The 15,380-nt window shown below is 42.4% G+C and overlaps 1 protein-coding gene across 1 annotated transcript in view; it reads left to right on the top strand.

Annotated features, from left to right (window-relative positions):
• RPA1 (replication protein A1) overlaps positions 1-14,228 on the top strand; it is a 73,366-nt gene extending 59,138 nt beyond the window's left edge. Inside the window, exons 12-17 of the mRNA XM_047833335.1 lie at positions 208-356; positions 2,547-2,679; positions 5,631-5,807; positions 8,016-8,123; positions 11,612-11,698; positions 13,213-14,228. Coding sequence (XP_047689291.1) covers positions 208-356; positions 2,547-2,679; positions 5,631-5,807; positions 8,016-8,123; positions 11,612-11,698; positions 13,213-13,320 — 762 coding nt within the window. The 3' untranslated portion in view covers positions 13,321-14,228. The remainder of the gene's footprint in view (positions 1-207; positions 357-2,546; positions 2,680-5,630; positions 5,808-8,015; positions 8,124-11,611; positions 11,699-13,212) is intronic.
• The last annotated feature ends 1,152 nt before the right edge of the window (positions 14,229-15,380 follow it).

The raw sequence follows: 15,380 nt of genomic DNA, 5'->3' as shown, positions 1-15,380 counted from the left end.
TGATCTTTCTTCTAACCCTAGATTAGTTTTAATGTATCTTTGAACAGATTCCTGTGAGTGAGGTTAACTTGGATAGATTCCATGTACTATTTTATTGCATTTATTCTATTGACTGTGTTCCTTGTTTTCTATAAAAATGTTCTGTGTGTTCTTCCTGACAGTGACACCTGTTCACTGTATTTGATTGGTGTTTTTGTTGTTACCCAGGCTGATAGATTTGATGGTTCTAGACAACCTGTGATGGCTATCAAGGGAGCCAGAGTTTCTGATTTTGGTGGACGGAGCCTCTCTGTACTGTCTTCAAGCACGGTCATTGTGAATCCTGACATCCCGGAGGCCTATAAGCTTCGTGGATGGTAGGTATTTCGGGGCTAAACCAAGGGGTCATTTGAGCCTGGCCTTTGAGAAGAAGTGGCTCTTTTGGTTCTTATGATCAGTATGTGAGCTGTCTGCAGAACAGAGGGCTTTGTTACCGAATGGAGCAGTTCCTATATTTCTCAGATGTGTTATGCCTTCTAAGAGGATGGCTTTAAAGCCCTTAAACTGACAAGCCTGTAATCCCATGACAAACCCAGAGATTCCGGAGGAGGCAGTTAGCATGGACGTGCCTCATGCTGACCTCTATCCTGCCAAAGTAGGATGGGGCCAGGCTGTTCCAGCCGGGACCTGAGGGACCGTAAGCTAGAGCCAGCTTTCTTTCCTAGGTTTAAAGCTGTGGGCTTCTGTGGTGTGGGCAAAGAGTGTACTTCCCTGTTCTGTCCAGTTGTTGGTGCTGAGCACATCTTCCGGTGTGTTCACTGGACTCTGATAAAGTGCAGTGGAAACAGTGGGCTCTTGTTGGCACTGCATTGTTATTCCCAGGCACTTGGATGAGAGCCTGTTAAGATCGCACTATATCTGGCGTTTTAGGGTGTTAAAACTCTGCCTTTAAAGAGCACTTCAAACTGAAACATAGTGTGCAAGAATTGATGTGGTCAGGGAAAAACACTTTAGCTTGAGCTTAAATAATTTGTGTAGCTGTAGTCCCAGGGGATTGTATCGGTTTCCACCTATGTCTTAGGGTTTTAGTGATTAAAGAATTCGCTCCTGTGACATACTTCTCACTTTTATTTTGAGTGTAATGTGAACCAGTAGTAGCACTAGTGTTTGAGTAGTTTCATGAAACATCTACTAGAGTGTTTGTGACACTTAAGCCAGCCTCCTGAGTATGGTCCACACGTATCTATGTTTAACTATTCTGGTAGCTGGCATTGCATTATGAGGCAGGTCCCGCTCATAGTCTGACCAGAAATAACCACAGCTGTGGTCTGTCCTTCTCGCTTGATTTTCTTTCAGGCTCTAGAGCTTGACCCCAGGTTAATGGCATGCCCACATTAAGGTCTTCATATTTTACTTGTCAGTAACAGTGATCCTGGTCAACATAAAAAGACATGGCTGTCTCCAGAATAAAATAACCTGCCGTTGATCAAAGAGAAGTTCACTGCACACACCCCACCTAGGCATGGGTTGGAGATGTTTGATCTTGGTTGTAACAATGTGGAGGGGTTTTTGTTGTTTTCTTTTTTTTTTTTTCCAATGTGGAATTTTTTTATTGTAAGAAGGGCTGCTTCAGTCTTTGCTCTGTTGATTCCTGATGAGCTATCTTTGGTGGCAAATGTCTCCTTGGAGTTTTTGAAACCGTAAACTGGTGTAGATAGTGGTGAAACAGATTTATGGACCTTGCTGTGCTTCTGTGACGGATTTAGCCGCTTCCCTGACAGAATGTGAAGGCAATTGTCTGCAGCTTAGGGCAGCACCCATTCTGTGACATGGTCCCTTTTTAAGGGGCCTGCTCTCTCTGTGGTTAGCTTTCAGTTATCCTCCTTTTAGATGAAATTGGCATGTTTTTAATCTCAGACTGACTCCTCCCTCCCCCAAGTATGTTTCTGAGCCGTTTTCCTTCATGTCAGCTGATATGTGTTCAGGAAATATAATCAGTTTTAATCATAATGCAACACAAATTAATGTTAATTTTAATATTGGCATAGGTAGAACCTCACTAAGATAAATCTACAAGAAAATAGATAATATCTTAAATTACTTCGGGTTACGTAATCTTTAGATTCTCTATCAGGCTTATAAGATCTTTTACCATGAAAATTTTTTTTTTGCCACAAAAAACGTGACAGTCAATATGCTGACTGTCACTTTCTATATTGATACAGTTCAGTGATGATAAAAATGTGGCTACTTGCTGAGAATGAGCATCAGTAGCCTAAAGAACTGTGTATAACAGATGCTAATTTAAGAAAAGGTTCTGTGATATTCTGGCCACTGTCTTTCTTGACCACTGGGGGGCATCAGAGCAATTGAGATGAAAAGAGGTCATTCACTTCCTGCAGTTGGCTTAAGATACAAGGAGGAACATAATCATTTCAGCCCATGTGACCACGACCTATGAATGTAGGACAGGTGGGGGGGCTAGTGAATAGCCTCTGATGTCTAGAAACAAGTAGCATATTCAATAAGTATAATAAAGTACCTGTTGTTCTTTGTTTATTTTTCAGGTTTGACTCTGAAGGACAAGCCTTAGATGGTGTTTCCATCTCTGATCTAAAGAGTGGAGGAACAGGAGGTAGCAACACCAACTGGAAAACTCTATATGAGGTTAAATCAGAGAACCTAGGCCATGGTGACAAGGTAGCCCACATTCCTAACTTTCTTCACAAAAGCATATAGAGTGTGCAGAAGGATGAGTTTTCCAACCTGATTTCTGGTACCACCTGTCAGACATTCATTCAGAGCTGTGATTCTTATCTGGAGGTCTGACCAGAACATGGCGTGATAGTTGAGAATCACCAGAGTGAGGGAGTCGTGCTTACTAATAGGCTATGTCAGATCCCTCAGATATCCTGCGGCAGAAAAACATTAGAAACTGACTTAGAGAGTTAATTCTTAGAGGGATCCTGATGAAGTGGTAATAACTTCGGGTCTATGTTTGTGTTTGCTGATTGTTCCTGCAAGTTGAAGTGCCCACACACCAAGAAGGTGGGTTTTGAAGTTCTAGCTAACACTGAGCATTAGTCAGGCTCAGGGTCAGACATCAGGCAGTTCACACGTGCCCTCACTGGCTGTACAGTATTAAACTCTCACGGGCTGAGATTTTGCCACTGTTCTCTGATGGGAATCGGCTCTGGTATTTGACTTCAGTTGCAGCTTCCTTTCAATGTTTGTATGTAATGACTCTCTTCCTGTCTTGATCTAAACCTGTATTCTGCCAGCAGTTCATTATTTAAGTCATTTATTTCTCCTTTATGCTCCCCAAAAGAGCAATTCCTACTTTTATTGTTTTCATATTATATAATACAGTTTTTATTCCTTTCCCCCTCGTTTCACTATACTCCCTTATCCCTCATTGTCGTCAACGGCATCTGATGATGCTGTCATATGGCATCTTGAGACTTAAACATTAGACAGATAGGTATTGTCTTGTCATAGGAACAGCCACTCTTCAGGTTCTCTTTTCCCAATTTTCTTCTTAGATCTACAGGTAGACTGTGTGTAATAAATCAGGCCTGTGGGCACCTGGCTGGCTCAATCAGAAGAGCAGGTGACTCTTGATCTTGGGTCCTACATTGGGTGTAGAGATTACTTTAAAAAAAAAGAAAGAAAAAGAAATGAGGGACACTTGGGTGGCTCGGTCAGTTAAGCATCTGATTCTTGATATCAGCCCAGGTCATGATCTTACGGTTGTGGGATTGAGCCCACGTTGGGCTCTGCACTCATAGCACATAACCTGCTTGGGATTCTCTCTCTCTCCTTCCCTCTCTGCCCCTCCCTCTCTCTCTGCCCCTCCCTCCCTCCCTCCCTCCCCCACAGTAAGTAAACATTAAAAAGAAGAAGAGGAAGAAGAAAAGAAAAATCATGCCTGGAGAGTACCCATTTGTACCTAAACTTTATTTTTTTAATTTTTTTTAATGTTTATTTTTGAAAGAGAGAGAGTGCGAGCAGGGGAGGGGCAGAGAGAGAGGGAGACACAGAATCCAAAGCAGGCTCCAGGCTCCGAGCTGTCAGCACAGAGCCCGATGTGAGGCTTGAACCCACGAACCATGAGATCGTGACCTGAGCCAAAGTCGGACACTTAACCGACTGAGCCACCCAGGCGCCCCTGTACCTGTACTTTAAAGTCATGAATTGGGGCTCCTGGGTGGCTCAGTCAGTTAAGCGTCCGACTTCGGCTCCGGTCACAATCTCGCGGTCCGTGAGTTCGAGCCCCGCGTCGGGCTCTGTGCTGACTGCTCAGAGCCTGGAGCCTGTTTCAGATTCTGTGTCTCCCTCTCTCTCTGACCCTCCCCCGTTCATGCTCTCTCTCTCTCTGTCTCAAAAATAAATAAACGTTAAAAAAAAAATTTTTTTTAATAAATAAATAAATAAAGTCATGAATTGAATCTGGATGTTACCTAAAAATACAGAAAATTCTATAGGCATTCTCCTAGGAGACTTATTTTCTCTAGAGCCTTCTAGATGGCTCAACAAATCTCTTTAAATATCCATATTATTGGGTTTTGCCTTCTTTGTTCTAAGACATTGGGAAGCCCCAGAGATTGCTGACCTGGCTCCGAATTCAGAGTACACCCAGAGGGAACTGCTCACCCCTCAAAATTATTTACCCTGTATCCTTTCTGTGAGACTTAAAAAGCAAAACCAATAACAACAACATAAAGTCCAAGCACATGACTTAGTCCTTTGCTACATTTACTTATCAGTGATTTCTCCACCCGGATGGCTTAGACCAGGGGTTGACACACAGCCGCATGCGCTCATTTGCATATTGTCTGTGGGTGCTTCTGTGCCACAGCAGCAGAGTTGAGTAGCTGCAACAGGGACTCTGACCAAAAGGCTCATAAAGCCTAAAGTATTTCCCGTCTGGCTTTCTACAGAAAACGTTTGCCACTGTGACCTAGACAAAGATGAAGGTGACTCCAGGCCCCAGAAACCACTACTATTGTTCTTAATGTGGGAGGATGGTTGAACGTCGCTGCACTAGATTTTCCTGCCTTGCCCTGTATTTCCTAGATGTTAACCTTTGGAGGGTCAGAGGAACGGAAGGAACAAATCTGTGTCTCCTGACATCTTTGTTTTTCATATAGTCTTTTTCTGTTTTTAATTAATTTAGTCTACTTTAGGATTCACTTTTCTCGTTAAGGAATAATGTGCTTTATTATTACTATTATTATTATTAATGTCTAATTTTGAGAGAGAGAGCACGAGCTGGGGAGGGCAGAGAGAGAGGGAGACACAGAATCTAAAGCAGGCCCAGGCTCTGAGCTGTCAGCACAGAGCCTGACTGCGGGGCTCAAACTCACAAACCTGGAGATTTTGACGCAAGCCGAGGTTGGACTGAGCCTAGTCACCCTAGGAATAATCTGCTTTAAAGCTTAGTTTATTACCTTTGTAGATTTTGCAGTCCGCACAAGTGATTTCAGAAACTATAGCATGAATTGTTCCCTGTAATCACATTGTGATCTTAAGGATTCATATATGTGAACACTTACCACTTATATGTCAGGGCAAGCTTGGGCTGCCCCTGAGTCCCTCTTGAACATAGGCCCTGTGTTCCAGGTCTCTCATGTCACTCTTTTCTCCTGAAGGCCGACTATTTTAGCTGTGTGGCGACAGTTGTGTTTCTTCGCAAAGAGAACTGTATGTATCAAGCCTGCCCAGCTCAGGACTGCTTTAAGAAAGTGATTGATCAACAGAATGGATTGTACCGCTGTGAGAAGTGTGATAGTGAATTTCCCAGCTTCAAGTACCGCATGATCCTGTCAGTAAGTAAAATGGGTAGTTGAGACACTATAGTGTTTCTCGAGTCCCTACCACGTGCCCGCCCGCCACAGTAGAGACGAGGGCCAAAACAAGATCTCTTGTGGTAGGAAGCCTGCAGACGAGTAAGTGCTAAAGAGCTTCTTATTCTACAAGAACAAAAGTAAGGGGCCTTTCGCTCAACTGAATAGCAGTCTGTTTTCTCCTACTAAAAGCTTTTTTTCATACCAGTGTTGCATTTAGATGCCCAGCTGATTTCAGTTGCTGTGCATGTAGTACAATTACAGCATTGGTGACACTCTCCTGCTAACTGTTACGAAGATAAATTAATTTGAAATGGCATTTCTGGAGAGCAGTAATTATACAGCCAATGCGTATATTTAGTTATTTTTCTTGTAGATAATCTATTCCTCTTAGCCCTCGGTAGAGCTGACTTCTCGGGAATGTGACTGTGTGCTGATGTGGGAGTGTGGCTTTTTTGCATTGTAAGAATTGTTTCTTTCGGTTTTAAAACCTTTAAAGTGAAGGGTGTGCTTTAAAAAAATGATAATACTGAATGATAATAAAGGTATAAGAAAAATAGGCATTCTCCTATTTTTCTAGAAGGTGATTTGGCAGTAACATATCAGGAGCCTTAAAAATATTTATGTTTTCTGGCACATTAAACACTTGGAGAGAATTTCTTCCAAGAAATCATCAGAGTTGTTACAGTTGTGTAAAGTTATCTGTTACTCTGTTATGTTGAAAAGTTCAATACAACTTAACTTCCTTAATATTATAGTGGTTAATTCCGTTATTTTATCTGTGGAGTGGAATACCACGCAGGCATCAGAATTTGCCATTTATTTGACAGTTTTCCACAGTTAAAGTATTTGAAGATGACATGAATAAATGTTCAGGTTATTAATTGAAAATGGCAAATTTTAAATCATATGTTCGATATAGTCTTGAGGTATGTACACACACAGAAAACAGACTTGAGTGGGCAAATACCATACTGTTGATAGAGGTTATTTCTGGTTGATTTCTAGTTTCTTCTGCATTTTCCTTTTTTTTTCCCCCTGCAGTGAAAACTCTTGTGATAGAAAAAAAATTTTTTTAATCTTTTCAGATAAAAAAAAAAAAAAAAAGATTTTACTTGTCCTTTCTATATTCTAATTGCCCCTCAAAATGTTAGTTCAGCAGGAAAGTTCTACATTTAAGCTTTATATTCCTGTAAACCATAAACTCCATCGAACCAGAATGGAGAAGGTTGTCTAGATGACTGATCAGCCTTTCTGTGAGGCTTGTAGATAGTGGAACCCCAGGGCACTGGTTTCACAAGGTGTGGACCCAGCGTGTTCCCTTCATTGTGCCATTCTCAACCCTGTTGAGGGTGCTCTGGCTCTAGGATGCTGGCACACGGTAAGCAGACTGTAGGTGTGAACTGGGATGAGACACATTCTCTTGTGTATGTGAGTGTTTGTAACTTTTCTTGTCCCCTTACTTTTCCATCATAACTTTGATATTAAAGCTCTATGTATATGCCAAGTGAAAATGTAGACTCATCAAATGACACCTTAAAAAAAAAACTGTGCTACTTATTTCTACTAAGACTTTTACTTCAGCAAATGGATTCTTTGTGATCCACTTTCTTCCTTGACTCTCCCCTATTTAATTTTACATCGTGGTCCAATTGGAGACAGTTGATCCAAGCTCCTTTCTTTTGCTAGGTAAGTTTGGCCACTGGAGGAAGGCCCCTGACTCAGACTTTTAAATAGTCTGGGGTGCTCAGCAGTGACTGAGAATTGCCTTATAGAACTAGTGACTGAAGGATGTACAGTTTGAAATGCAGAGAACCTGCCCTCACTCATTGGAGGCTCATTCAGAACCTTTAGTCCAGAGGCCATTGCGGCTGGAGGGGAAGGAACTAAGTCCAGGGTGCCTGGATTCCATGTCTGAAGGAGAGTTTAGTTGGGTTGTTATCTCCACTGAGATCTGAAATCACATACCCACAGCATATCGTGTTCCTGCTGTGATCCAGACTTACATTTTAAATTCTTTCTTTGATATTTTTCACACTCTTTGGAAAGAATATAACATATGTGGTAGTAATGGGGTTTTTTCCCCCTGGGAATTATTTTAATGAATGGAAAAAGTTAATCTTCTAGTCTCCTGAGTGTGTCTTCCTTTTATTATTTCTTTGCTAAATTAATATGTAATGTGTTTTTTAGGCAAATATTGCTGATTTTCAAGAGAATCAGTGGGTCACCTGTTTCCAGGAGTCTGCGGAGGCCATCATTGGACAAACCACTGCTTATATTGGGGAGTTAAAAGAGAAGGTTGGCCCCCTCTTTTATTATTAGTGTAACAGTTGCCAATAACACCCTTTTGCTCTTTAAGTTTTTTAAATTTCTCTTGGGTGTTGTATATAGTTTCTCAGTCTGATGATTATTTGAGACTCATCTAATTCTGTCAAATTTGTCCACTTTGGGTGTACTAACAATGAGGTAATCAGGCAATGTATATAAAAGTGTTTTAAGGGTGCCTGGCTGGCTTAGGATTGTGAGTTCAAGCCCCATGTTGGGTGTGGAGCCTCCTTTAAAAAAAAAAAAATTTTTTTTTTAAAGTGCTTTAAAAGCAGCATTTTATAAGTGTAAACCACTTATTTCTCCTGTTACTGTTAGCACACAAAAGTTGGTGTGCCCTCAGTCACTTGACATCTTCTGAAGAAACCTGAAGTACAGATGTGCCCTTTTAACATACACCATCCTGAAAAGTTGAGTCAAATCCTGGTTTAAATTCAGATAGAAGGTACTTGCTACTTTAGGTCTTCAGATGGAATTTTATGAAGTAACTTACTTTCATAAGGTAACTTTATGTTTCATTTTGATAAATGCTTATTTTCACATATTTGGTTTATTTAATGTAGGGAATAGATTACTAATTATGCTAAATGTAGGAAAGATACTTAGATAAAATGTGTAAAGATGACCAATGAAAGCTGTGTTTTCTGGGCCACACAAATTAGCATCTATCTGTGTATTTTTCTCCGACTTCTTCCAGATTGGTTAGAATACTTGTAAAAACCACTAAGAATAAAGATTTGTCATTGGTTTTGGCACATTTTTCTCTTATTCTTTCCTATCTTCAGTTCTGTCCATTCGGCTCCCCCCTACACACCTCTTTTTTAAATTGTTTGTGAGATCTCTGAAAATAATGCCAACAAGCCCTTTTATAGAAATAACTGGAATTGACTTTAAAATATGATGGTGTCTTTTATCTGTTTTGCCTGGTTCTTTATTTTCATATCAGATTTTAAGGCTTGAGGCAGCTTTTCAGGGTTTTTTATGAGCTTATTACATTTGACTGTTTTTACTGCTGGTGAATGAGGACATATAGAAACTCTTCCCTCAGGAACCATGATATTCTTGGAGTATGCACTCCAGCCTTTCCCTAATCTTAGAAGAATAATGACAGCTGATATAATTTTCTTAAGATTTAACACATGTTTTTATTTACATATCTGAAGGCCCAGAGGACTGCAAATTTATTTTATGTATATTTATATGCATTAAATGCTTTCTGTGATCCCTCTCTGTTTACCAGACTTTTTTTTTTTTTTTTTCTTTAAATAAGTGTAATTAGTGGGCACCTGGCTGGCCCAGTCTGGTGGAGCCTGTGACTCTTGATCTTTGGGGTTGTGAGTTCAAGCCCCACATTGAGTGTAGAGATTACTTTAAAAAAAAAAAAAGGCGGGGGAGGGGGCAGTGGTGCCTGGGCGGCTCAATTGGTTAAGAGTCCAACTTCAGCTCAGGTCATGATCTCATGGTTCATGAGTTCGAGCCCCACGTTGAGCTCTGTACTGACAGCTCAGAGCAATGGAGCCTGCTTCAGATTCTGTGTCCTTCCCTCCCCCCCGCCCCCAACTCATACTCTTGCTCAAAAATAAACATTAAAAAAATATTTTAAAAAACAAAAAAGGGAGGGGCACCTGGGTGGCTCAGCTGGTTATGTGTCTGACCCTTGATTTCAGGTCAGGTTGTGACTCATGAGATCGAGCCCGGCATCAGACTCCATGCTGTTAGCATGGAGCCTGCCTGGGATTCTCTCTCTCCCTTTCTCCATCCACCTCCTTCCCTCCCTCCCCCCCCCCCCTCTCTCTCAAAATAAATAAATAAATAATTTTTTTTAAGGTACAAAAGTTTAAATAGTATTTGACGGGTAAGATAAAGGAGAGAACTGTTTTTATTTTTTTATTATTATTTTTTTTTTCAACGTTTATTTATTTTTGGGACAGAGAGAGACAGAGCATGAACGGGGGAGGGGCAGAGAGAGAGGGAGACACAGAATCGGAAACAGGCTCCAGGCTCTGAGCCATCAGCCCAGAGCCTGACGCGGGGCTCGAACTCACGGACCGCGAGATCGTGACTGGCTGAAGTCGGACGCTTAACCGACTGCACCACCCAGGCGCCCCGAGAACTGTTTTTCATACTTTCCCTAGTCTTTACCCACCCCACCTCCCTGGCTTCATTTGCTCACAAATCACTGTAAATGTAGAGGTTTAAACCATGTATAACAACTTGAGCTTTTTTCTTACTGTCCACCCCCCATTCTTAATTTACGATGAACATGCTGAGCCTCAGATGTATTTCATCACAAACTTTTTTTTTTTTTAAGTTTGTTTATTTATTTTGAGGGATGGAGGGCAAAGGGAGAGAAAGAATCCCAAGCAGGCTCCACACTCAGAACAGAACCTGAGGCAGGGCTTGAACCCACCAACCCTGAGATTGTGACCTGAGCTGAAATCAAGAGTCAGACGCTCAATGAACTGAGCCACCCAGGTGCCCCTATTCCATCACAAACTTTTAAAGTTTAGAAGTGTGATTTTTGGGGGGCGCCTAGGTGGTTCAGTTGGTTATGTCTGACTTCTGCTCAGGTCATCTCTCAGTTTGTGGGTTCGAGCCCCGCGTCAGGCTCTGTGCTGACAGCTCAGAGCCTGGAGTCTGATTCTGATTCTGTGTCTCCCTCTCTCTGCCCCTCCCCAGCTCACATTCTGTCTCTCTGTCTCTCAAAAATAAATAAACATTTAAAAAAAATTTTAAGTGTTTTTTGGGTTTCGTTTTGTTATATTATGTTGAAATATGCATAACCTAAAATTTACCATTTTTAAGTATAAGTTCAGTGCATGCATTAAATAGTAACTCCATTTCCCTTTCCCCCAGCCCCTGGCAACCATTCTTCCTTTTTTTTTTTTTTTTTTAATGTTTGTTTATTTTTGAGGATCTGACAGAGGATCTGAAGTGGGCTCTGTGCTGACAGCAGAGAGCCTGATGTGGGGCTCAAACCCATGAGCCCTGAGATCATGACCTGAGCTGAAGTCAGACACTTAACAGACTGAGCCACCCAGGCGTCCCCCCCCACTCCCTACCGGCAGCCATTCGACTTTCTGTCTCTATTAATTTGACTACTGTAGGTAGAGTATTTTAATTTTTTTAATAAAATTCTACCCAAACAGTTTTATGTAATGAAATATCGCCTTTAGAGTAGTCATTCCTATTCAAACCACTGGGGGTAATTTTTTTTTTTTTTTTTTGAGAGAGATTTTTCTCAAAAGTCTTTTCAAAACTCTTTTTGAAAAACAAAATCCTAAAAATTTTATTTTTAAGTAATCTCTACACCTAATGTGGGGCTTGAACCTACAACCCCAAGATCAGGAGTCACACGCTCTTCCGACTGAGCCAGCCAGGCGCCCCTTCAAAAATCTTAATAGATATTTTCAAATGGTCTGGTAGCTTCCATGCCTAAAGTTTTACATTTGTTTTTGCAGAATGAGCAAGCATTTGAGGAAGTTTTCCAGAATGCCAACTTCCGAACTTTCATATTCAAGATCAGGGTGAAACTAGAGACCTACAATGTAAGTGAGGTCACCTGGGATGCAGGAGGGCTAGCAGTGGGAAGCTACTGTTTGTCACCCACAATAACAGTGCAGTGACAGCTGTCACATCATTGCTTGCTGTGTGCCAGACTTAGTACTAAGTGCCCTGCGTTTATCACTCCTCGAGTCTGCCCAGCACTGAGGTACTGTTATTATCTCTATTTTCAGAGGAATAACCTAACTTAGAGAGGTTGAGTGTTTTGTCCAGTGTCTAGCATCTGGGGAGAAAATGCTTATGGTCTTTTCAGTTAAAACCTGGGGTTTTTTGTTTGTGTATTGACAAAGAATGGTAAGGTGTTTAGTGGATTCACATCTTCCATGAGGTTTAAGCTCCAAAGTTAGTGTATGAAACAAAGAACACACATAGTTAAAATTACCTTGAAAATTCCTTTAAGTTGCCTGTAACATCATGTAATTGTATAGTCATAATATAACAGCATTTATTGGGCACTTATTATCTGCCAGTTACTGTTCTACACCTTTTACTGTATATATCATCTCACTTGGTCCTGCCAGTAACCTGGATGTATAGGAACTATTGTTATCCCTGTTTTACCACTGAGAAGCTGTAGACTTACAGAGAACAAGTCATTTGCCCAAGTCCTGTGCCAGCATGTGGCAGAACTAAGATTCCAGCCCCCAGCTTCAGAGCTTTGTTCTTAACCGTGCTTATAAATCGGACTAGTGATTACTGAGCACACACACTAGAGCGTGTGAGCCCCTGCACTACACTGTGTATCCTTTCTGGGTATCACATCATGCTTCCTCTAAAGACACTGCACAGTCCTGATGAATGAGTGAGGAGGGAGGCTTCTGAAAACATCTCTGCTTATTTTGGGGTTTCCCCATTCTTTTTCACTATTAGATCTTAACCCTGATGGATGTATTCTGCTAACAGATGTGTTCGTTTCTATGGGCATTAAATGAGTAGGAAGGCAAATGTCTGATAGAGTGTCTGAGGTGAGATCCAGGGGCCATTTGAAGGGTCATTCAGCCTCTCATGGTATGGACGGGGAAGGTGAGGCACAGAGAGGTGGTCTGTTGCAGAGCCGAGATGGGACCCAGGCCAGGTGTCCCTCCTCTGCCTCAGGTGCCTTTGCTTTCACACCGCTTGCAGAACTAACTGTGTAGCTTTAAGCGCATCACTCATCATCTCGGGGCTCCTGTTTCCACCTTGGCAAAGAAAATCAATCGGCCTTGATAAGCCCGCTTAGGTCCATCCCATTTGGATTCTAGGTTTCTGAGTGCTCGGGAGCATGAGGGAAGGATGAGGGAAGGAGAGGGGCTTCTCCCCACTCTCCCAGCCCCAGAATTCTGGACTTGGCTCTCACTTGTGACTTTTTCTGTATTGGAATTACTGAACACTAAATCCAGCATGCCTTTGTGTTTTCTCCTGCCGGGATCATTGAAACCTCTAAAGCAAAGGGGGTTATCACCACTGCTCCATGCCACGGGCTTTCCTTCGTTTACGAACTGCTTTTCTCTTCTCAAAGGATGAGTCTCGAATTAAGGCCACTGTGATGGACGTGAAGCCCGTGGACTACAGAGAATATGGCAAAAGGCTGATCATGAACATCAAGAGAAACGCACTGATGATGTGAGCAGAGCAGTGCTGATTGGGCAGAAGTTTGAAAAAGCAGAGTTGAAATGAAACAGACTCCTGCCCGCAGCCGCCCCCCCCAACCCCCCTTATGACAATTCCACATTAGGTCCCCAGTGCATAGAGCCTCTCTGCGGCGGACTAGGTGCTTCCTCTCTCAGGCGCATCTTGGAACCCATTGGTAGGCAAAGGACAGTGTGCTCAGGTGGCTGAGGTGTAAACTGTGTCTGACCTAGCGGGTCAGCTGGCGGGAGGTGTAGTGCCAGTCCCTCTGTCTTCAGGCTTTTGTCAGTGATATTAAGATTTCATTATCTTCAAGCAGGAATTATGTCAGAAGTAATTGACCCTAAATCTGCAGACAGTGAAATAAATTATGTAGCTCGGGTTTCCGCCTCTCCAGTGGTGACACCTTCACAACTTGGGTTCCTTCTCCGGAGGGAGAGCCGAAAAGGGGCTGTGCGGAACCTGTATTTTAGTGTGTGTTTCTAGAATTCAAAGGCTTTCCTTTCTAGAGATGCCACAGAGTTGTTAATGCTTGGAATGGCAATAGGGTAGAATTATTAATCAAAGAGATGTCTTTTATATCTGAAGAATATCCTTCCTTCAGGGTTTAATAGACTGAGTCAGATGGGTCTGATATTAATCAAAATTGTCTCTTCTGAGGAAGGCTGATAAGCATTGACTTGCTGTCCCCCAGGGACATCCAGGCAACTACAAAGCATTGCTTTAGTTTTTACTTCAATTAATGTTGCATTTTGGTTGGCGAACGTATACTTTTTCTACCTGTACATATTTTTTGCATTTGTAGGTTTCATTTCTTGATTAAAGCTATGTTAAATAGAAGGGATTTTGAAGGAAGAAGCTCTTTGTTTCCCCTGCTTTGTTTTAATAAACAGAAGCTTCTCTGTGTGTGAATCCTACTTTCTTTGAATGCAAAGGGTTCTTGTAACTGGAAAGCAATTAATTAGCCTTCATAATAAATGTTCACTTGGGGGAGATGTTAACTCATTACAGACTCACAGATTAGTCCAAAGCGTAGAGATCATTCTTCCTAATGTTTGCAACCCTAAGATGCATCTTTAAAAGAGTGAAAAAACTAGAAACAAAAAGCCATTGTACCCAGGAATGCCGATGATCTGGCACTTTGGGATTTTATTGATGTTTACACAGCAGTCTAACACCAACCAGGCTTTGAAATGTGTACAGACAGTGAGCCAGTAAGAAAACAGTAATTATGCGACTGAGCTTTTCAGTCAGCGAGAGCATGCTTGCTCTGTGTGTTCCTAATCATATTAATTATCTATCCAGTTGCCGCGACCCACCACTTGGCATTTGCTGCACATCCCTCCCCGAGCACCCAGGCAGTGTTGCAGGCAGCCTGCAGCGGGAGGACCTGGTTTTTGATTCGTGCCGGTGAGGCGTATGGCAGCCCTCTGTGGAGGTGGAGAACGAGGCTGTCCTGTCGGTCTCATCTTTACCTGTCCTCTTTTGGGAGGAAGCGGCCAGCTCTAGGCGAGATGACTCCTGTTCCTCAGCACAGACAGAGAGGGCCTTTCTCAGGCCCACTGACTGTTTGGACACATTCTGGTCTCAGAGGACGGTCGTCGGGCTGTACTTCCCTTTTTGGCTGGGGCCTCAACCATTTTTATGGAAGCTCTTTTCTGTCTGACCTTGCTTATAAAGCACGGACTAGAAAATTACAGTCTTCAGCACGATTCTGGATTGACAAATTGTGGGTTGGAGGTGGTCATCTAGCGTTCAGCCCAGTAACCAGTCTCCCATCTACCGGTGCCGGGCGCCCTGCCCTCTGCTCACGGGCCCTGCCCGTGAAGAGCGCTGACCTCCCACCTTGCCCTGACTCAACACCATTGTATCAGTTGCTGCTCGCTCAGTCTCCGTGACCACGTGATCAAACCAGCAAATCCATGGAGGTGTTCTGGGGAAGGGCAGCCTCCTGGAGGGAGGATGCTTAGCAGATTCCCCTTCTAAAAATCAGATCACCAGTAGAGGAGCATCAGAAATTGGCTCCGCGGTTACGCTCTTAAGAGAAGTGGGTCCCTG

The sequence above is a fragment of the Prionailurus viverrinus genome, chromosome E1, assembly GCF_022837055.1.
Source record: "Prionailurus viverrinus isolate Anna chromosome E1, UM_Priviv_1.0, whole genome shotgun sequence".
Classification (NCBI taxonomy): Eukaryota; Metazoa; Chordata; class Mammalia; order Carnivora; family Felidae; genus Prionailurus; species Prionailurus viverrinus.
This window is presented reverse-complemented; position numbering and strand designations above follow the sequence as displayed.